Genomic DNA, 24,837 nt, shown 5'->3' with positions numbered 1-24,837 from the left:
TTCTGGTGGCAGCATTCTGGATAATCTGAAGTTCGTGGCAAATCGATTTGGGGAGCCCAATGTGAGAAAGATAAAGAGTTGTATTAACTGTACTATAGAATTTAATTATTTAACATGCGTTCCATTTTTTATATATGGCACAATACCAGCAACCACTCTACATTTTTAGGAATATCTTGCAATTATCTTAGATATATCCATACTGGACATCATGAAAAAGATCTTCATAGCTCATTGGATTCCTCCAGTCTCAATAAAGATTCTGATTCTAATCTTTCGTGCTTGTTGACTTTGTAACCTTATAGGAGACAACGTTTTCAATGGAATAAAGATCCAAAGAATAAACCTACTTGGAGTGTACCTACACCTGTTAATTCCTAAAATTGCATCCTTGACACAGCATTGTAGTTATTCATTATTTGCAGTGGGAAGGCTAAAATCACACCGTGTTACAGTGCATGTTAAATAGCTGTCCGCATGCATGCATAACTCAAGCTCATTGCATAAAATCTCAACGTTAAAATATAAACAGAGGAATGAGCATTAGGATTTTAAACCATGACGGCAGTGTGACTTTTTACATGGAAGCTGCAGTGCATAATCTTGGCAGTTTGTCACTATGGGTATAGCACTCTGGCCTGCCATTGACTACTACTCATGTGTATAAATTGTGTCCACTGTGGGGCACATGATAACAGTAATAGCGTCTTACTGAAGTGTGATAACCTACAACCCCATAAATTCTGCAGTCCCAAACATGTGCCACACATAAACTTTTTCTATTTTTTTTGCTATCACCAACATAGATGCTGCTGTGTGGTTAAGAAAAACACGCTGGACTTGTAATCCAAAGGTTACCCAATTCCATTCTATTTCCCGGTGCGGCAGTTGAAAGAACGTTTTTTTTTTCTTAACTGTCCCCACCTCAGTGCACCTAGTAGAGCAGTAAATTGGTCCAACCACAGTAAGTGTGTCCACAGGTCATGTGCGGTTAGGTAAAGTGTGGTTAATTACAACTCTTCCAAGACACCAGAGTTGGAGCAGTCAGTGCACTCTACATGGTATTGGTTTTCATTATAATCTGCCGGTGTAAAACATTACAGTTTCTTTGATAGAGTAATCTTATACTGTATTAGGTGCTCTCTTTTATAATTCCATGAATACTAATTTATAAAAAGCACATTTATGTTACAGGGATCACTATTCCACAACTTTCCTAAACCAAATCGAAGTCTACCCTATTTCATTTAAAGGTTGGAGGATCAATTGTTGTTTGGAACAACCTATTAGGGCCAGCACAGCAAACAATGTGTTGATGTGACTAGAACCACTCCTAACCACCTTTCTCTGTAGTTCTGATGTTCAAACACTGCCCATGCAAACAAAGTGAGACCAAGAAAGCTTCAAATTCCAATTGCCAGTGATAATGTGCTATTATCATATGTGGCCCGGATTAAAAAATGGGTAACCCAGATTTTAGTGCAGTGTCCTGACCACTTACAAAGATCCCCCTTATAGCCTTAACATACTGTTGGAGCAAGTGGTGCTCGCGAGCACCTATGAAGGCCAGCATTGCACATGAGGGTGTGGGTGGCCAGCACCATTCTCGGCCGTGGTAATGGTTACACATCTCACCAGGTACGCATTTGAGTCGATCTAGGGGAGGCCCAGGACTGCTTCAGATAATTATCGCTGGTATTGGCCGTGAGCAAGAAACAAACTCTAGTCACCGAGTTCACAGCGTAGCAGACCAACCGCTACTCACACACACACAGTCACAAACTTGTCTGGCCACAAAGCACACGCAAATACACGTTCACACTGGCCAATTATAGCTTTAAACTCTACTTTATAGAGAGCTTCGCTTCAACAATTGACTTTACACAAGTGTGCCGGAGCTTTATAATCATAAGTGTTTATGTTAGTGTGCCCCAGTGATGATTATAATCCATATCACCTTGACTTTAAAAGCAAAAAAGCTAGTGAATGTTCCAGTTGTAAACCTGTTTTACACTTTGCATGGCAGAAATCACTCCTGAGGGAGTTGTGTGCTAATTACTCATTCCATCCAAGCTTAATGTAACTAATGGCACCAGTCAAACTGATAATGGAAGCTACAAAACCATTTACATTCATGACATTTAGTTAAGACTGTTACCCCTGAGCAAACAGGGGTATCACAAGGTTGAAATAAAATGCCAGATCTGTAAGATAGATGCCGACAAAATATACATCTGCTTTCAGATTATCCAGATATAGTGATTATGCATTTGCCAAAAATATGGATCCTAAGATCGCTTGTCAATACTGCAGTGTCCAAATTAACGTTGCAATAAATGTCCTTGCAAAAAATGTATACCTGCTCCATACAAATAAAAACAGGAATGTAAAGACGTTAAACGTACTCCCTGTCTGCCCCTAATAAAATCATATAGAATTGTACCCGATCTCATCACAGCTCCGAAGGTAAGCAGATTGAATGCACACCTGTAATCCAGCACTGTGGAGGCAGCGAGGGTTGGTGGATTGTATCAATGTTGCAAAACTCCCTTCCTTTGGGCGTCGAGATGTCATACCCAGGCTCACCAGATGATTGCAGTGCAGCTAAAATTTTCGACTCCACTTGTTCCATTTGTATGGGATAAAGTGTTTCCCCTTGCACACTTGGGTTTTTTTCTGGATGCTCCCCTTTCATCTCGCATATAGAATGTCATTAATTGCCTTATAACAACTTGATATTATTAGCTCGTCACGTGGCTGCCTTCCTGCTTGTCTTCACCTCCCAGTCTCTCTCTATGAGAGGAGAGTGAATATTATACTCGTTATAATTTTAAATCAAATGCTATCGTCTGTAGTGGGGCTGCGTTGTGGGCAACATGTGGTAGTGCAGCAAAACACAATGTGGTCCTTCTACCATGCTCCCCAATGTGTGCTCCCTGCATTCACCAACCTTCAATGACCAACATGGTGACTTAAATAACCACCACAACCCCCGGTCTGCAGTGTGAGGAGGCTCTCATCCGGCAGTGGTTTGACAAATCATCATGTACAACCTCTCTGTTGGCCATTACGGTAATGTAAAATTGTCTATTAATATTCATATATTTTGTTCCTCCAATGAAATTGATTGCACTTCGAATGTCACAGTTAATAACTTTGTCTGACTCTCATTTTAATGTTTGGTATTTTCTTCATGTCATCTCATTGTGGATGTTCCATTTTTGTACGTTATTTTTTTATCATTATCAAGTCTTTTTAACCAATGAGGAGGCTGCCAATTTGGGTTCAGGTTAAATATGAACAACACAAGCAGGGAACATCAGAGAGAATGTCCGCCGTGGAGATGGAGGAATGAAATCAGCTCGTGGACAGGTGCTGAATGGATTATTACATCTAAGGACCATGAGCGATGACGGCAGCTTGGGGGAGGGCCTTCATCCAGCAGTAGATCGACCATGGCTGATGATGATGATGAGCTTGCAAAATCCTGCCTGAGCTGTCTGTGGACTCTTGTAAAGAGGAAAATAATCTGATAGTTTAGCCGCTGAGGATTATTCTCCAAATGCTGATATAACATGTTTGATAATGCTGCTTCAGAAGGCTAAGGTCAGGTGAGTACCTACAAATCCTCAACCTGAAGGCAAGCATGCAGAACAACACAAGCGGTAGGATTAAAGAGAATAAAATAAACTGGGGCTCACCAATGTGAAAATAACTGCAGAGTATATGAGAAAAGAGAGACACTTCACACAAAAAGGTGTTGGGTTATGTGGAAAAGATTACAAAATGAATTGGCTTATAGCAGTTTAGGAGAGTTGGATGTCTTGAAAAAGATGACAATCTATGATTGTGTTGGAGAGGCCCTGTGCGAAAAGCATGACAAACTCTGCTAGATGGTGCAGTGATTTGTGTACTGCGCTACAAACCTGGCCTTGCCTACATTCAATTTCTGGCCACGGCTAATCAGTGGTGAATGGTTTCTGAACTGATCTGAGGTTGTTCTTCACCAACCCGTACTGACAAGCATGGTGAAGTATGGTCAAACAACCTCCAAGAGCAACAAGGCATGGAGAGGCCTTCATCTATCAGTTTATTGACAAAGGGCTGTAAATATTTTTTATCAACTTAATATTATTTTATGAAGCTGGAATTATTTAAATTAAGTTGGCGATAAAAAACTCAACTAATTAACCTTATAATTATTGGAGAGTATCGTTAAAAATATCCGACTTTCAAGACTGTGTAGAGCTTAGAGGTGAAGAGAGGAGGGATGAGTTTTAAAAGAAGACTGCCACTGCACCCAGGCCTAGACCAAACATAGGTTCAAGCTGGCCCATCCAATATAGAGCAAAGGAGATTCTTCATAGGGTGAGGTGACTGACCAGGCACAGTGGGAAAGGCCATGGCACAGCAGGATCAAAACTGCCTCAATCAGAATGCAGTAAGGCACTGGCACTGCCAAATGAATCTTGTTTGAAGGTCTGCCTCTGCTCACACAGGCCAAGGCATTTTGAGGGGCCTCATAGTGAACAAAATTACATTTCAAATACACATGACAAAAATGAGGAGGATGGCGTTCCAGGCGTTAAATGTGGTGGAAATAACCACTGCCCTTCGCAGTTTGATAAAATGAAAAGCTCCAAGACCAGATGGAATAGCTATGGTTAGCACAGCTGCTGAAACACAATGAGTCAATATATTTTCTAAATGCTTATACAGAAATTACTTATTTCAATCATTGAATGATGGAGAAATCATTCCTCTTTTATAAAGAGATAAAACTGATTTGAAAAAAATACAATCAGCCTCGTTCTGCACGTGTATATATTGTTGGTAAAAAAAATCTTAAGGAACTGAATTATTCAAGCTACAGATGCCAACCAACCATGTGAGCAAACTGCATTTCTAACTTTTTTACACCACTTACACACTATCAATCAAATCCTGGAAGTGATAATTTAATATAAAAGTTGATTTATTTGACTTTTTATCGATTATGAACAGGCATTTGATTCAATGGAAAACTAAATAGTCATCTAAGCTCTGACAAACCAAGGCAGTAATATTTTTTTTTTATGAACATCATCAGAAGCATTTACAAAGATGGGATTTCTCCTTAGAAATTGCATGAATAGAGTGGTAAAATACAAATTAGAATTGTCGGGTAAAAAGATACACCACCACCAAGGTTACTTTTTTTGAAATATTAGAAGAAATATTAATAAATTGGCCATGAGAAATTAAAACTTAAACATAAATAAAGATGGTTTTATCTATCTCAGATATACTCATGATAATCATTTAATAAACAGTGAAAATGTATTCCAAGAAACGATGAATGAACCTCGCAAAAAAAAAAGCTGTTTTCAATATTTACAATAAAGGGACACAACGTCAATAGCTAGAATAACTACAATAAATAACAAGGAAGGAGTGCCTTTGGAAAGTTGAACACAATGATGAAAATGCAATAATATGAATGTGTCTAAAGATCACAACATATTGTGAGTTATGACATATGGATCAGAATCATATAAATTTACAATTCAAATAGAACACAAGGAATCTCATAGAAATACAGTGTTTGAAAATATACCGATATTTGTATAAAAAGCAACATCCATCAGGAAACAAACACAAATCAGACACCACATTGACAATTAAGAAGTGTAAATTGGCTTGGGTAGGACACATCACAAGGAGGGATAATGGCCAATGGATGAGATTGATCAAACAATAGCAGCCAAAAAATGAAAACATGTAGAATAATGTGTCCACCACAGAGATTGAGCAATGAGACTAGTTCACAGTTCATGTGCAGTATTGAGATGGAAGGATTCTGAGTGGTGGTGATGGCATGGGGAGGCCTTCGTCCACCAGTGGCTACACAATGGCTGGAGATGATGATATGCTTACTCCAACATCAATGTGACAAGTCTGTACGTTGTGTTCAGTGGTTCATTAATTTCCTTCCATGTATTTACCAACAAGCTTGTGGCTTTCTCAACGTGTATTATTTCTCAAATATATTGCCTCTATGCAAGTGCTAAGAATACAATACGATTAATTACATGCGATAATAAGGTTTCACATAAACTAGTAGAGAACCCGTTGCTCTGCAATTTAAAATAAGAGCGCTATCATTTGAACTCTTCTCACAATTCTCCTGTACTCGAAGCACTAAAAGTAATCCGCCTTTTTACATAATAAAATTCCAATATAATACATATTGTGAGATATCGTTTTTTTTATATTCCCCAGGACTTAAAGAATATTCTGGCAAAATAATTCCATTAATAGGAGCAGCAATTGAAAAGTTAGAGCGATTCTAAATGAACCGTGTCAGTCTTCTGTATATTCCAACCCCCTTTGATGTCCTTGTATATTATGTTTTCCAAACTACTTCTGCCGTTTCAAATGAATGTTGATTTGTTACATTGAAATCCCGTTCAGCCAGTTACCCACCTAGTTTCAAACGGGACCGCAGCCACAAACATTTATTGTTGGGGCGAGGGAGGAGGCCAGCCAGGTGCCAGCTGGGAAATTCGAGGCATAGATTATTTTAATATTGCATAAATAATCCGATATAATAGTAATAGGGTTTTACCCTTTCAACTGGTACAAAAACTGACACCTTTATACAAGGCATCATGTTTGCAATAACCACAACACAAGCAGTCAAAATGCAAACAAAAATAAACAACTCTGATAATGATAATGATATGCACTGTTCTTGAAGTTGATTGGTCCACACCCGAGACAGCTTTTCTTAGAGCTTAGTCTCCATTGGTGTTGGACCAGATGACGCCAAAAGTCGTACAATTCAAAGACAGCGCACTATCAGAGTATTGAGAGCTCGGGGTAAGCATTTACACTGAGACCTCCTTTACCAGTGGCAAAATATTGCCTGTCAGTTTTTGTACCAGTTGAAAGGGTAAAAACCTATTACTATATTTACATTCTGTGTTATATTTGCATGAGTTATATCGGATTTACACTATGAGACCTCCACAAGGTGTCAGTTTTTGTACCAGTTGAAAGGGTAAAAACCTATTACTATATTTTGCCACTGGTAAAGGAGGTCTCATAGTGTAAATGCTTACCACGAGCTCTCAATACTCTGATAGTGCGCTGTCTTTGAGTTGTACGCCTTTTGGCGTCATCTGGTCCAACACCAATGGAGACGAGGCTATAAGAAAAGCTGTCTCGGGTGTGGACCAATCAACTTCAAGGACAGTGCATATCATTATCATCATCAGAGTTGTTTCTTTTTGTTTGTATTTTGACTACTTGTGTTGTGGTTATTGCAAACATGATGCCTTGTATAAAGGTGTCAGGTTTTGTACCAGTTGAAAGGGTTAAAACCTATTACTATATTTTGCCACTGGTAAAGGAGGTCTCATAGTGTAAATCCGATATAACTCATGCAAATATAACACATCATGTATTTGTCATTAAATGATTAATCATTGCCAAAATGTTGATCACAAAAATAATTAAGCAGTATAGTATTTATAAGCATGCAACGTATGTGTGAATAATGCACTGGAGACAGAAAATCTGATTAAATGAATCTAGTAAGCCGTTGAAATTACGCACTTAAAAGTGGTTTTACATTCAAAAGCAGTTTTGCATTTGTTTATGTACACAAATCAATTGATTTTTTTGGTTGGATAAAAATAGTGAGAATAATTGCGGATCCCTTGCTGATCAGCTACAATAATGTGTTAGCCTGCTGTTCCCTGCCTAGAGACCTCCTTTCAAGGTAACATTGTGGTTTGTGTATTCCACTGTGCCAGCCCCAACCACCACCTTGCCAGCCCCAACCATCACCTTGCTGGAGCATTCAAGCTTTCTCACCACATTTTCCACTCTCACAAATTACACTTTTGTTGCTGAAATTAATTTTCTATCAGTGCAATTTCGATGCATGCTGATTAAAAAAAACATTACAGAAGATGCCACCCCAATGTCATTACTTCGTTTCAATTATAAAAGGAGTGTGTTATATAATAATTTGGAGCCTTTGGTAATTTGACCATATGTCACCATAATGATGAGTGATGGTCGATTGGTAAATGTGGGGGAAGGGGGGGCAGAGGGATGGGATATGGCGAGGAGGGCAAGGCAGTGACTTGGTAGAGAACTGGTACAGATGCTACTCACAGCAGACAATGGCTGTGGGCAGCAGACACTCAGGTCTCTGGGTACATGATGCAGGGCGAAATAATAATGACGATGATAATAATAAAGTGAGTCTTATGAAGTGCCATTCAAATGGTAGCATGCCGAAATAATTGGTACATTGTACAGGATAATGTGTTAGCAATGTATTTTACTTATAGTTGTATGAGAAATTGGATAGCTGGTTACAATTATCAAAAAGGAAACAAAATGTGAAATTTCTAAAACGACCATTTCATCTTTATTCTGCTAATACAATTAGGTTGCTAATTATCATAATCAAAAATCAAGCCACTGTTGGACGAAGGCATCCCCAGCCATCACTATCTCTCACAATCCAGCAATATAAAAATCCACATTGCACCTCCACGCACGCTGAACGTAAAAATAGTCTGAATATACGACTGATGTTCAGTATGTGTTAGAATGCTTTTTAATCCAAGTGAAGCCATATTTGATCATGTATGACAGCTCAACATTCATACATAGAAACATTCCAATTGATGTAAACCTATTAAAAAATACCACCAGCATATATTGTATGATCATTATGGATCATGTGGATTGCAGCATAGGCAGAGAAGCATCACTGTATGCCTAAAATCATTGTTATGCATACGCCACAGCTTTAGGATACGCTAATGAGAAAGCAGAGCGAGGCCGTTCCACAAAGATCAAGAGAAGCAGGCACACAAATATGCACACCAGAGGAGATAGGGCTGTTTTTATATATATGAAAAGTATTGGCCAAAAAGAGTCTTCGATAAAATTTGGCTTAATATTCCCCAATGATTTCATGGAGGCCCCTGGGCAAAAAAGGTCACTAAAATGTCTTCAATCAACCGGGCTCAGTTCCAACCATTAAGATAAAAAGTTGAGGCATTGCAGAATTGTAAATGGGTCCTTCATGCAAAAAAGCGGTCAGCATGCAAAGCTTCACATCCTCTCATGATTTCAGGCTGTCTATATGCGCTTTACATTCCTCCAACTCCCCAATTTTTCTTGGCAGGAGAATATACAAAGATATATAGGGCCAGGCCATTTCTGTATATAATCATGTCAGTTTGGTCATGTTGAGAAAAGGTTGATATCGTAATGGCCAATGCCATTGATGCCACCATACCTTATTCTGTAAGCATCTGAATATCTTACGAAGTCAATAATCTGACTTGCAATAAAAGTTTTAATTCTAAGTCAGATATAAAACAAAAAAAACCTGGTTGACTAAAAAATATATTCAGGAGAGATGGACTTTGAAAATATTAAAATGCTTATACATACAGTACTTATAATCCTGTCTGAAAACTTTCGCAATTTTCCCAATTTGAATAAAAAAAAGCTAAGCTTTGGCACTTTTGATTTTATAGGGACCGGTAAATATGTAACTCAGGCATACTTTGTAATAGCACAGTAGAATATGTATTCTCTGTTAAATATTAATGGGTGGCATATGACAAATATAAAATAGCAATCAAAATTCATTAATATCCATTATTTCTATTTTTACTGTACATCATCAATTTGATAGTATTACATAATTTGTATACATGTTAGTAATATGAATAACTGAAGACGTAATGTAACAATTGCATGTATTTTTTTTATACTGTATTAAAAAAATGTACTCATGCATCAAGCGATTTATTCTGTAATTAATGTGATTAAAACACAAAACTAATTATACCACGTGTGGACTCGGGTTGCTTGTATTCTGCCAGTCATGTTGCATTGTTCATTGCATTCAAATGAAGCTTGTATTTAATTGTGCCCCACTTCATTTATCAAGACTGTAATCTGGCAGCACCTAAATATATCACAGTAATAATTTTCAAATCAGTTATATCTGAACGAGGAAGAAAATAAATTATAATTTCACAAACTGAAGGCTTGTTAAAATTCGTGCAATGAAAGTATACTGTACAGGATATTGTCTGAATGTTTAACATTTCCTCTTTATCAGATTCTCTGTCATGGAAAAAAAAGTTCTGCTACAAGAGCATGCCATCAAGCAGGAGTATTTAACCACATCACCCGATATATTTGCTGCAGTCACATTGTGGCTGGAGCAGCTGTGAAGACTGAGGTCCTGCTCTCCGTTGCCTCAGTACTAGGTCAGCTAGATTACATGACAGTTACCAGGTATCCCTGTATAATAATGCACTGTCCTCACATGGGAAACAAGTAAGGAGGATGTGCGAGCAACCGTGCTGCCGTTGTGCTCCACATGGGTGGCGCAAACTTGTATAGGTAAAAAGTGCAACCCCGCAATTACTTGCTCAAACCACTGGTGGCAGAAGGGCCCACGCTCGAGGCAGCTCTGCAGAACACCTCTCGCGAGTTACTATTTTACCTTCTCTTCCACACTGGCCAGACGTCTTGAAAGAGGTGGTAGTAACGACAATTTACCCCGCCATGTGTGACCTGCCGGCAGACTAAACTATGGGGAACCGCATGTGTAACTGCTGGGTGGACAGAGAGATTGAGGGGTTTAAGTGCTCCATTGTTTCAACTGCTGCACGAGGAGGTCTAACCGGTGACGTCTAGATGGCAAAATCCAGCCTGCTCGCCATTACACGAGAGCAGCATCCCCAAAGGGTGATGTGTTGAATCGGAAAAATACCACAACACGTGTATGTCGCTGGCTCGTTCTCACAAGATGATTTCCATGGTGAAACGTGACTTCCAAACTGTACGATTTTTTTGTCTATCCATAATCTTCAGTGCACCCCCTCTTCAATCCGCCTCTGATGAAATTGTGCATTAAGTTAAGTGATAGACATCTCTAAAAACTCAGATGAAATATTTTTTTTACATAAATGTATGCTTTTCTGTCTGCAGCATAATATGATGTGGCTTAAAATCCAAAACGAACAAATGTAACTCATTCTGTATGAAACCAATCGATTATTTTTCCGGATTCTGCATTCAGACAAACGTGTTTTTTCTGAACTGACATATACTTTTACTTCTTTATTTCTATGATTAATGAAAAAACAAATGCATTTGGATGGAGCTTAGAATGATGTGCTTCTAACAATATCCACTAAATCAAATCCTCAGTGGTAATGTAGGAGTAGACAATGGGGGAGTTAGGAGGAAGAGAAATGTGCGGCGTCGGTCAGCCAGTGCTAATGTAGGAGTAAACAATGGGGGGAGGAAGGGGGTAGAGATACGGGGAGAGAGAGGGGGGGATAGAGATAGGGGGAGAGACGGGGGGGGTAGAGATGGGGGGGGGTGCATTGTACCTCGCTACACACATCCACACTGCTGACGGTTGAGGTTGAAAAGAAAACACAAACCAAGTCATGACCCAAAGTGGTTGATGACATTTTTCCAATGATTGCTGAGTTGAAAACCGTCGTCTCGGTTAAAATTGTGTCTGTGTCTGTATATATGGATGGCTTCGTGAACGAGTCTTTGTTGATAGCCAGTTGGCTTGCAAAGTACCATCGTCTTAGATAAATAAATTGCATGTGAGCCAGACACATTAAAATAATGATCAGCCACGGCAGAAGTATTGGTCCTGCCATGTTTCAGATCTGCCTTATGTTCACGAAAAGGATGGCATGCTACCTTTATTGTATGCCTTAATCAAAAAGAGGCCAGATGGCTCACTGAGCCACTCTGTCTACAGGAAAGTAACCCATACTAACGCCTACCTAAAACCTGATTCCCACCACCATCCATCCCAGAAGAATTCCCTCATAAAAACGCTACACAATATAGCTTAATGTATCTCCGACCATGAACACCTGACCAGTGAACTCAAACACGTACACCAGGCTCTCAAGGAGAATGGATATTCTGACTACACAATCCGCAAAGCGATCACCCCAACCGTGAGGAAGGAGCCATCTGAAGATCCAATCAAAACCATCACCTTGCCTTACATAGCAGGGATAACCCAAAAGATTTCCAAAATCTTGAACAAACACAAGATCCAGGTCCGATTTAACACAGTATATAAAATTTGTGATCTGATCTCATCTGTGAAGGACAAGATTTCTGACATGCAATATCCTGGCATCTCCAAACTAAGTTGTATCTGCGGCAGCAGTAACATTGGGGAAAACTAACATGTCTAGGACCGTGTTCGTGAACATAAAGCAGATCTGAAACACGGCAGGACCAATACTTTTGCCGTGGCTGATCATTACTTGAATGCGGCTGGCTCACGTGAAATTGATTTCTCTAAGACGATGTTACTTTGCAAGCCGACTGGCTATCAACAAAGATTCGTCCACGAAGTCATCCATATGTACAGACTCAATTTCAACCGAGACGAGGGTTTTCAACTCAGCAATCATTGGAAAGATGTCATCAACCACTTTGGGTCATGACTTGATTTGTGTTTTCTTGTTAACCTCTACCCTCAGCAGTGTGGATGTGTGTAGCGAGGTGCAATGCCCCCCCCTCTCTCCCCCTATCTCTAACCTCCGCCCTCTCTCTCCCCCTATCTCTACCTTCTCCCAACTCCCCCATTGTCTACTCCTACATTACGCCGCGCAGCTCTCCTCCTCCTCCTCCCAGCTCTCGTCCCCCGCCCACTCACTTTGGAAACCCTTATAAGCAGTTGCATTTGGAGGCTTGCCTCCTCTTTCCTCTCCGTGTGATGAAGACCGCTTGTGTTGCGATCGAAACGTTGTGAGTTTTTGCTTTTATTATTTTCACTTCATTATTTTTATTTTTTATTTACATTTTATTATTTTTATTTTTATTTTCTATTTACGTGACTTTACCAAAATAACGAAAAATATACCTTAGTGTAGGTTAATGTGTATTAGTCCACATTTTTTGGTGGGATGAAGTGAGTGTATTCTGTGTCAAAATCTACCTTTAGTAAAATTGCATTTGGAGTGGAACAAAGCACAAATAACAAAAACTACAATTTTGGTCAAAATATAAATACAATATAGGTGGCGTGTTAGGTGACAGAAACACATGCGCAGGTCTCACATATATTGCAATGCACTATATCTCATATACACAGGATATGTTAAAACATTTCATATAAATGTATAATATAAAGCAATTAACCTAAAGGGGAAACAAATCTGAGTCAAAAGCCATCATATTTTCTCTGGCAGAAATAATGAACAGCTGAATAACTTCAAAGGCCTCTCAAGGTGAGTTATTAATGCAGATATGCGTGGGAAGCAACCAGGAGCACCACGTCACACACTGCTTAGTGTGACTTACCATAAATATAATTAGGTATACATGAGGTTATTGCATATATATTCACAGCAGACAAGTAGCTTCATAAGTAGGCTCTGAAATTAAATGACTTTCACGTAAACTTGTCTCGGTGCAGAAAATTATGAACTAAATATAGTAAATACTGTGTAACATAGGCATTCACGACCAATACTATCTACTAGCCTTTTGCCCGTCCAAGGAAGGGTGTATTGCAATAAATCTGAAACTTGCAAGTGAAAAGCAGACCGCGACGTGATATTCATTGCATTATTGCGTGTGCAATTTGTAAGGGCGTGGTGACACAGACCTATTTCATTTTAAGGTTATAATCCCTTGTTCATCATGACATCCTTTTTACTTTTATGTCTCAATAGCGTTACGGAGATCGCGTGACGTGAGGGTTCTGCCTTTGTAGTGAGGGTTGTAAGTTGATGCTGAGGAGGGGGGAAGAGGCGCCTCGGCCCCCCATGTGGAGTGACGTCGGCCGCTAATTATTATGAATGGGGGGGGGGGGGGTGTCCATTGGGAGGATGTCACCTTATGAAATTTAAATGAGGGGGGCTGTTTAATGTGGAGTGACGTCACCTGCTCATGATTATTAATGAGGGGGGCTGGTCGACGTGGAGGGACGTCACTTGCACATGATTATTAGTGAGGGGGGAGGGAGTACTCCATATTGAGTGACGTCACCCACTCATGATTATTAATGAGGGGTGGGGGTTGTCCATTTGGAGGACGTCACCTACTCATGCATATTAATGAGGGGGGCTGGTCGATGTGCAGTGACGTCACGAGCGTTAAGAACATACATTCCTGGGTGATTACGACCCATCGTGTCGACGATAAACTCTCCTACGTACAAACTAGCCCGTTTTCTATCAGATACTCTGCTCCCCTTCACAGGCAATACCTCTTCGGCAGTACTCAACTCAACCCAATTAGTCTCTATGGTTAAGGACATATCACTATCTCCTGATGACATCCTCGTCAGCTTTGATGTAGTATCTTTGTTTACCAAAGTCCCAGTACCGGACACCCTAACAATAATTGAGGACTTAGTCCAACATGGATTGAATTCTGATGTACCTGCGCTGGTTAGGCATTGCCTCACCAACACCTATTTTACCTGGAATGGCACCTTCTACAAACAGAATGAGGGTACCCCTATGGGCTCCCCCTTGTCACCAGTTATAGCCAACATGTTCATGGAAAAGTTTGAATCAGACGCCATCCAGACATCCACCCTGCGTCCTTCCTTGTGGAAGAGGTATGTGGATGACACTTTCGTCATCTGGCCACATGGCCTCCCAGCACTGAACCACTTCTTGGACCACATCAATTCTAGACACCCATCCATCAGATTCACCATGGAAGTGGAGAAAGACGGTAAACTACCATTCTTGGATATTCTGTTTGAGAGGAGGCCTGACGGATCCTTGGGACATTCTGTCTACAGGAAAGCCACCCACACAGATTCCTACTTGAAACCGGATTCCCACCACCACCCATCTCAAAAGAATTCTCTCATCAAAACGCTATACCACAGAGCCCATGGCATTTCTGACCAACACCACCTGACCGGTGAATTAAGACATGTACATTGGGCCCTCAGGATGAACGGATACTCTGACCGTACTATCCGCCAAGCTGTCTCTCCCACCACACAGAAACAGCCACATGAAACTCCGACCAAAACTATCACGTTACCATACATAGCAGGCGTGACCAAAAAGATCTCCAAAATTCTAAACAAACATAAGATCCACGTCCGATTCAGTACAGTGCATAAAATCCGTGATCTGATTCCATCTGTGAAGGATGTCGTTCCTGACTTACAGTATCCTGGAGTCTACAAATTGAGTTGCATTTGTGGTGATTGCTACATTGGAGAAACGAAACGTCATGTTGCTGATCGTGTCCGCGAGCACAAGTCAGATCTGAAACACGGCAGAACTGATTCTTCGGCCGTTGCCGATCATTGCTACAACTCGGTGGGCTCTCATGAAATTGTCTTTTCCGAGACCAATGTTCTCTGCAAACCTCCTGGCTACCATCAAAGGTTTGTACACGAAGCCATACAAATATACAAAAACAGACATAATTTCAACCGTGATGATGGGTACAAACTTAGTAATCATTTGAAAGATGTTATTAACCACGCAAAAAAGACTTAATTACACTTTTTTGGACCATCTTATCTGACAGGTACTATTTTACTTTACTTTACCGAGTGTTAACATCCCCAGTGTTTAACAGTAATCTCTTCATTGTTCAGCCAGCATTGGTATAAACATGGGCATTCTCGTTCTTTTCTATCATGTGTATCAGGCCTCCCCCTCCCCCCTCTCTGTCCAATGCGTTGGCGTGTGCAGCAGTTTGTCGCTTGCGCACAATCGCTTCTACGCCGTCGCCCACCCTTTTGGCCCCGCCCCCCTCCCTCCCGATACGTTCCATTTATTGGCTACCACATTCTGATGAGCTCCCCCCCCCCCTCTCCTCCCCCCTCAACTCGCTTTTAAGGGATTACATCTTGAATCATTGCCTCACTTAATGCAGCTAATCTGGCTGTGACGGTCCCACCTGATGACGGAGACTTGTGTTGCCTCCGAAACGTCGTGATCTTTATTTCATTTTATTTTTATTAATTTTGATGTTTTACCTACGTGACTTTACCGAAAAAACCTAAGAATATGAATATGATTATAGTCGGTATAAGAGGTTTTTGGGTTACATTAACCCCCCTCCCTTCCCTCTGGCTTTCGCACCTGATTGGCTCAAAAGTGACGACATCAAATGTATCCCTCTATTTCAGACCAGAACAGGATTTCTTCACAAATCTTGCTATTGCCTGATGATGCAAGTTGTTATTACTGGCGAAACGTCGTACTCGACTTGTAAATGTTTGTGGGTTTACACACTGGTGTGTTGTACTAGTAACGAATTGGCATGTTTTTATTACGTGACAAACCTTACTAATTATCTGTGTCGGGTGGTGGCAGGTTTAATGACACATTTATACTTACGTTATACAACCCAAAAAGTTAAGGATAATACATACTGCTAACATTATTATTTGGCTCTCATAAAAAGGGCAATTCATTTTTATTATAAATTTGTTTTGTTGTCATTTCATTTACCAACCTATAAAGATCGTTATATATGTTTTATATAACTACTTTTTTAAATTAAAGTATACATTGTTACCCACAAAATATGCACACATTTGTGAAACAGTTTTTTCAAGAATTAGTAAATTATTTTCATCGTTTATGGCAGTCACCCAAGCTATTACCAGTCAGTCCATTTTTTCCATCCAGGTTATACAGCAAAAGCAATATCAATATTGCTTTAAAGGGCAGGCCATTTTCTACAAGTCTAAACAGCTTTGTAGTGAAGCTAGTTAATCAAGACCATAGGTCAGTCATATTCATACACCCTGTATTTCTGCTCCAACCTTTCCGCAGCTTACGAAGACGAGGCAGACAAGGTGAATAGGTCACTAATACAGGTAGCTTCTAAGCTTGTATAACTAAACAGAATCAGTATATTATCTCCAAAGTGGTAGGAAGTCTCTCGTGCATTTAGAAATTAACTATTTCATAGGACTGTATTCACATTGATTAATTATCATTTTGTCAAGTGTGTCCTTCCCACCAGGGAAATAGATCACGTGACTTGCGTTTTGAGAATTAATCATATAAACAGAGCAAATTACTTGGCAGATAGTCTATTGACTTAGGATCTTAGCAAGAACACTCAGGTTAAAGTCCTTGCTCTGTGGCTAAAAATGTCATCATATATCACAGATGTGACCATGGTTTATGGTATTTGTAATATAAACATAAACGGTGCAAAGATGGTACTACACTGCAGTACCCCCATTCACTGTGCAAGGGCATCAATATATTTATATAATAAGATATTTAAATCCCAAAGGACAGCAGCCACGACAAAACAATCAACATTATATCCTAAAATCATGTAATGTGCTAGCCCCCCAGTTACAGACAACATACAAACTTGCTTTACATCCAGCAATAGATGAAACCAGGCTCTGGAAAGCTGATGTTTAAAAATGCATGGGATTTGTTTTCTGCGGCATATAGAGGAAACATTAATTTTATGAATGTGTCGAATGTATTTGAGCATTATGTAAATATCATTGATAATATAATGGTACAAATGGTGTATTTTCTATCTAAATGTTATTTGCATTCCGCATATCAATGTTAATATACTCTATGTTTTACAGTGATGAATACGGCACTCATTAGCATATGAACATTTGACATACATACAGATATATAATCCATCAAAAGGCATTGTGCCAATATTAAATGTGAGCTAAAGTACTGAAACATTGAGGGCAAGGGAAACACATATCCAGACCCATGTTTTAAGTATGATTGATAGTGTTGGAGAATTAGATTTCAGAAACGTTAGCAATACAAAAAAATATAAAGATTTGTTTTACTCACAACTGACTGGTAGCAGCAGACAACAAAAGCTACAGACGGTACAACATGAACACTCCTTTTGCAATATTTTCGATTCCCAAGGAAATTTACAAAATGAACAAGATTGGGTTTCAGAAAAGACTCCACCTTTGATATATACTGTCAAACTTTTGGACAACGTTTTTAAACTGACTCGTGCCAGGAGGAGTAACTCTCAAACACTGCACACGTAGGTCAGGAACCTTGATGCTGATGAGCGCATCATCGTCTTTTAGGCGGGTGTCTCACAAAATGGGTCGTCCAGAGCTGCATGATCCACCAACATCACCGTCCATTTTCTGGGCTGCATATTTGGTGCCATCGAACTCAACAATGTTGAGGTAAAACACAAAAATCGTATTCAAACGTAGTTTCCTCAATGCCATTGGTCATATTTAGCATCTCCAATTGCACACTATATTAGTGAAAATGCAGTACTGCACGTGGTTAACATTTAAATAATACACTTTTATTTTTGTTATAAGTATATAAATCCTCTAAGATACAAAAAAAGCTAAATTCATAGATTAAAGCAAAGTTATTTATACTTGAAAAATGTCAAGGTAACTCCGAAAGTGACCTGGTAAACTGCTTTACACATCGCGGATTTTATTGTGACAACCTAATTAGGTTCCTTGGCATTACTTTGTTTTCCCATGACCTGTCGTATTTGGCCAAACGCCACCACTGTAAAATTTGAGATGTCACAAACTATATTGCACTAAAGTGCCCTCGAAATCCAATACAAAGTCAAGTACTCAAAAGTCATCTGCATTGGTTAAAAAAAATAATTTTCACCACTTGTAACAGGTTAATAATCTCGCAACTCCAATTACATTGGTTGGTTATGCACGGTGCGAAAAAAGTCCAACATACATGTTGTGCATACAATATGTATTACCTGATAACTGAAAAACACATAAATGGAGTTGAATTTTCACAACACTCATCACATTCAGTCTTATCTGGAGCAGCATCACATTTCCATCATCCGTTCAGCACATAGTAATTTGGCACTGTACCGGTTTTGCACGTGTTTTGAGACTATACATCTAAATGTCAGAATTGCAAAAGATAAAAGTTTGACAAGACACTTTTCTATATTTTATTTTATGCATTATGACGGCTTATATAAATGTAAAATTTCTGGCACAAATTCTCAACCCAAATCCTAACCACACCATAATTGTACGTGTTGTTTATTCATTTTGACACTATATTGTGAATAACAATAGTGAGCACGTGACTGTGTAGAACTATGAACAAGATGCATAAATGATGCTTCAAAAGTAAATGAAGAATACAATTTCAATGTGAACAAAGCGGCTTACATTTTTTTTTTATTAAACTCCTACTTTTTAAGTTGTCATTAGATTGTAGCTGTACATTGAAATATGTGCATACGGGGACTATTCAGTATACTTCTCAATTGTACTCTTATTGATGTTTAGCAAACACATTATCCTGATAATTTAGTGCACTCGTTAGCATTTAGTGCATTGGTATTTAGTGCATTATATAATGCATTACAAAACATATATTACAATTTACATTGCTGACTTTAATAATTAATCCGATCACAAATTAAGAAAAAGATGCAAACGACAAAACCAGATGTGTTTGGCGTCTTTTTTTCAACCATCTTAATAATACCAAAGCAATTCTCCGTCAATTATTTCACCAAACAAGAAAATAAATGTAGTTACTAACCTTAGTGTAAAATGCTGCACCGCTGAATTCTCCATGAGCTTGACAGGCACGTCAATGACTTCTTCAGGCCTCAGAGGCTTCGTAGGAAGGTATATTACCACGTTTTCATCGAGATTAATTTCGTGGAGTTTTGGCGCTTCAGGTGCATGCTGAAGGTAAACTGTTCCAACTGGGCTCAGATTTTTCTTTGAGACGGTCTTGAAGGGCCTGATGATGGTCATCTTCTGATGCACGTTAGGACTGCAATCTCCGCCCCCAACAGGCTGTAAATTGTAATACAATTCCACGGTGGTGCTGTTACTTAAACGATCTTCTTGCTTCAAGTTGTCAGTGTACAACAGTGGCTCAAACCAAATTGAAGGCAGCACTACTTCAGCCAGGCACATTCCAAGATCCCCCTTGAGCTGACATGAAGTTCTGACCTCTTGGGTTTCGTGAAAAGCATAAAGTCTCACGCAGGGTAATGCATCTGTCTCTGCTTGATTATCCCACTCCTTCCTTGATATGTAAAACAGGACTTGAACCTTGGCATTATTGGAATAAATGTACTCCTCTGCGACCAAAGCCTGAACGTGCCAGTTAACTCTCTTGGTGGCTGATGTCGATGGAAACACAGTTTTGGGTCCCAACTGGTCTTCGTGCAGTGTCTTCCAAGCACTGAAAGGGCCATAGCTGACATTTACAATTGGTTCTGCTTTGGTGTTACCAAATATCAGAAGGTGCTGCGATTGTGTCTGCATGCTAGAGTTATATTTTACAACATCTTTCTTCAAGTTCTTTAAGAAAAAGAATGTCTCCGTGTTTAACACATTGTACTGAAGTGGCAACCAAAGCGGCGTTCTTAAGGAATTGTCCACGCTTGACGTCACAGTCCCTATGGTCATTTCACCTTGTTAATAAAAAAAGACAGAAGAATGCATCAGATAACAAAACAATGCAAAGCAATGCCCAGACCACGTGCAACTAAAGCCCATGTATCCCATCAGCAGTCCAATCAATGTATTACAATTTGATGCAAATCTGAGGAAGGAGGAACATATGTTAACGTGTACACAACATATTTTTGTGTGTAAATGCAAAGCATAATTTTTCATATGCTTAATTTGCAACATTGAGCGCGCACAATTTGCATGCAACTCAAATAGCTTCATATAAAGCAACATCAAAGCACATTGAATACACGGCATCGATACATTGCTAAGAACACATTAACAGCAATTGCAAATTTTAATCACGAACTTAACTGTGCACTTCTACAACTGGCAACACCGAATGCTGCGTCTCATTTCCCATTCACACTATTAATGTGCAACAAGGCCGTAGCCATGGAGTCAACATTGGGGGGGACCAAATCTTCCAGGGTGTCTGGGGGTCCCAACCCATAAAAATATCTAAATTTTAAAACTAATTTCCTGCCTAAAATATTTTAAAAATTCAATAACACATGGGATGGACTTTGTATTTATTTTTTACAATGTCTAATAGTGTATTGTATTACATTGCTCTGTTTTAACTTTTTTACCATTTCTTGTTTCATCGTATGTAATGGCAGAGATTAGGGATTATTAAAGTACAACCATAACCACAATCATATAAACAGAAATTTACGCAATGATTTATATGAAGACAAGTCCAGATATTGTGGCCAAGGTTGAGCAAATTGTTGTTTTTATTTACATAGCATAGCAATTTTTTTATAGCAATATATTGGGGGGGGGGGGGAAATTTTGAGCATATATGAATATTGGGGGGGGGGGGATGTGCCCCCCCCAATATATATTATAATTACGGCCTTGATGTGCAATGCAGTGCCAGATAGTCCGGAAAGCTGCCTCTGCAGGGAAGCATACTAGCCACGTCCTCTACAACAATGCAGTTTAAACGTCAGTTCAACGTTACTTGTCATATTGCACATGGCATTCAAAATTCCTTGCCATTCTTTTTATCGAGGGGCTACATCGACACAATGAAAAATGGCTAAATGACTACTGCCTTGAAGAGTGTCTTGGCGTTTTCCAGAACACCATCACAACGGCACGTACAAACTAACTCGGCAAACTAAATAAGGGAGACCTCTGACCAACCACTCAATCCTGGGTAGTGTGGCTGCTTTTTAAATCTAAGTCAATGATATTCATTTGGCGTCCATTTAAATTCAGCTGACAGATGTCGATAATCAATAGCACTGCTGAGCTCTGCTGCAGTTAGGCATGTGATAAAAGGCAGAAATGAAAAACATGCGACCTAACATTTTAATCCAATTCATGTACATTCCGACTGTTTCAATGGGGGAGATGAATTGATTATATGCGTATGTGAAGTCCAATCATGCCCATGAAGTGTTGAGTGTCGGGTGGTGCCCATCTCCACCGGCGGTCCTGAATCGGCAATAACAATAACCTGTTTGTCTGGGTGTAATCAATCTCTTCAATCGAGAACCAAGTTGTAGTGTTGACTCACTAGTAAACAGTACTAACCGCAACTCGGTTGAATTTAAAATATTACACCTAATTGGGTGTCTGTTCTGTTCTGGCTCTATTATTGTATGGACATCACATTAGCATAACATCAACAGTGACAGCTAAAGCACTTGGACAACGTCCATCGGACACACAAGTTAGGTGGCATGTGACGCGTCGAACATTGAGCAGCAGCTTTCACTTACATGAATATTTTCCCCCGTGCCGTGGCGTGAAAACGCATGGCATTGACTAGGATAAAGACGATGACAATGGGACGTAACGATCACTGCCGTAATGACTGATGGATGATGGTTCTTTACATCTCGCTGATGGCGAGGGCGGTGCTCTATAGTCAATGCAGAACATTTATAGGAATTGGAGATTGCGATTAGCGATTTTAATCTCGCGCCTGAGTTTGAAATGTACTATCATAATATAGATTTCTTTTTTAAACGTCTAGACGTATTGAATACATCAATAAGCAGGGGGCGATAATTAATAGCATTGGATTACTTGACAATAACTTAAATTGTGTGATCTACGTATAGGCTGCAGAGTATAATTATTAGTCCGCTGGCCAGGATTCCGAGAAAAAATATATACAAGTCCGAATTAATATGTCGCTGTTAATATCAACCATGCAAATTGTGCCGAAGCGTGACAAATGAGGTGGAGTCCATTCATCGGCAGGCTAAAGTGACCGCTTCAATAATGAAGATGTTGCCACCCATCACACCGCAGTCGCAAACTTGCGCATAATGGTGCATTGCATATCCCATATCCTTTCTTCTTCTGAGGGCGATTGTGCATTCTATGATGGGACATTATAATTCTAAATGCGTTTTTTATATCAATTTAGTAGAGCGATTAAATGTTTGGGGGAATCTCTGCAATAATTAATGAGAGTTGCACTTATTTTATTTAACCAGCGAAACAAAGTAATGATTAAATAGTCTGCAGATTTTCCATACAGTTGCTTGTGTTATATATTCCCCCGTGATATGAATTCTAAATCTTGTGATGCTCCCTGGTATACATTTACAAAAGCGCAAGGAATCATCTGTGCAGCTAAAGCCCAATCCACTGTGTGCTTGAATTGAATGTACAACACTCATACGCGGAATGCATATGCATACATATAAACACGCATGTAATGAATCCGACACACTTGCACGTTTAACACACGAGGTGCACACAAATGTAAAACACAAACGAAAACTAATTAATATTCACAGGAAACACGCTCCGTTTCTAGTCAACGGAGCGCGCACTGCCATCGTAAGCGTTTAACATTCAACGTGGGACGCTTACAAAACGTGACTCTTCCCCAAAATCAAAACTGTCTACCGGCACACACAAACAACCGAGAATAACATCTCTGCGAATGAGGCAGCACGGGAACAAAACAACACACGAGTACACTCATCCAGGAGAGGGGACCGCAAACCAAATCGCATAAGCGCAACCGAACGCGACATATCCGCCCCGCAAGGAGCCCGCTCCACTATCAGCGGGCCAACAGCGCAGGCGACGCCAAAACAACCCGAAAGCTCGCATCACCATCATCCAAATCATCATCCTCATCATCGTGGCCGTGCTCTTCTTACCTTTCAGCGTAGCCAGTAGCAGAAACAGCCCAACGATTCCGCTCTTATCCCACGCAGCCACTGTTTTAGACGAACGGAGCATGTTATAAGCCAGGCACTGCTTAAGTCATAAATAAATAAATTCTATCACTCTTATTTTCTCCGGATCTATTTTTTCCTTCCCCCCCCCCCCGCTCTTATTCTCCCGTCTTCTTCCTCCTCCTCCTAACCCACTCGCACAAATTGATGCAGCAAGCTCGAGGCTGAAATATGCTATTCCCTCTATTGGAAGGCGCTCGACGTCGCACGAACGAGAGTTGAGTCCTCTTGCCCTGCTCGCGTGGTCGGCGGGAGGCCGGCTTGTGTGCACATTGCGCGATGGTACGGGACGGTGCGTGCGTGCGTGCGGCGCGCGTCTCTGCAACTCTCAAGCATCCGCGACCACTTGCGCTGCACTGCCCTGACAATAGCGGGCGCGCTGCGCTCGACGAAACTCGTGAACGCACAGCGGACCCCGCTCCTCCTCCTCCGCGTGCTGCTCTTCCCGCAGCAGTAGCAGCAGCAGCCACACAATCAGAAGCAGCAGCAGCAGAGACCGGGGTTGGCAGCCCCGCAACGTGAATTTTCACGAAAGGTGTACGTTCGCGAATTGAAGCGACTGAGACTACGTGTGCGTGACTGAGATCGTTGGATACCCAGAGCTTGGCTCACCTTGGTTACCAGCGAGGAGGCTTACGCATGAGTGCAACTGAGCTGCAGGCCAATGACCACACCCACCAACCCACCAACCCACCCACTCCCTAACCTCAAGCATGAGAAAGTCACAAACACACTCACACACCACCCACGCCCCGAGAGAAGTGTTGACAAATGAAACGTTTGTGTGGTACTGCGTTGTCAGTACTGTAGCGCAAATCATAAATAATAACAAACTCAATACATTCGTCAATAACACTGCTCTATACTGTAGTATGTAACGTTCCAACTAATAGCCCTTCTTCATTGTAGATAGGTGATACATAATAGCCATAAATCAAACACCCTGAATGTGGCTAATCTCATCAGAGCTTTGAAAAAAAGCGGGGTTGATGAGCCGATTGGTATCTGGATACGTGACTCCCAGCGCTTGCCAGGTGTTAGAGGCATGGGGCTGTGAGGAACATGACTGGAATGACGTTTTACCTCTATTATGTCTAAATG

At 40.3% G+C, this 24,837-nt stretch overlaps 1 protein-coding gene across 2 annotated transcripts in view; it reads right to left on the bottom strand.

Moving 5' to 3' along the window:
* The window catches only part of LOC144933144 (transmembrane protein 132D-like), a 453,645-nt gene extending 429,316 nt beyond the window's left edge, over positions 1 to 24,329 (bottom strand). For both annotated transcript variants that reach the window (XM_078857732.1, XM_078857733.1), the window contains exons 1-2: positions 23,659 to 24,329; positions 19,590 to 20,478 (exon numbers count right to left, since the gene is read on the bottom strand). In XM_078857732.1, coding sequence (XP_078713858.1) covers positions 19,590 to 20,478; positions 23,659 to 23,740 — 971 coding nt within the window. In that variant the 5' untranslated portion in view covers positions 23,741 to 24,329. The remainder of the gene's footprint in view (positions 1 to 19,589; positions 20,479 to 23,658) is intronic.
* Positions 24,330 to 24,837: the final 508 nt, after the last annotated feature.

Source organism: Lampetra fluviatilis, chromosome 6, assembly GCF_964198595.1.
Source record: "Lampetra fluviatilis chromosome 6, kcLamFluv1.1, whole genome shotgun sequence".
NCBI classification, from domain to species: domain Eukaryota; kingdom Metazoa; phylum Chordata; class Hyperoartia; order Petromyzontiformes; family Petromyzontidae; genus Lampetra; species Lampetra fluviatilis.
This window is presented reverse-complemented; position numbering and strand designations above follow the sequence as displayed.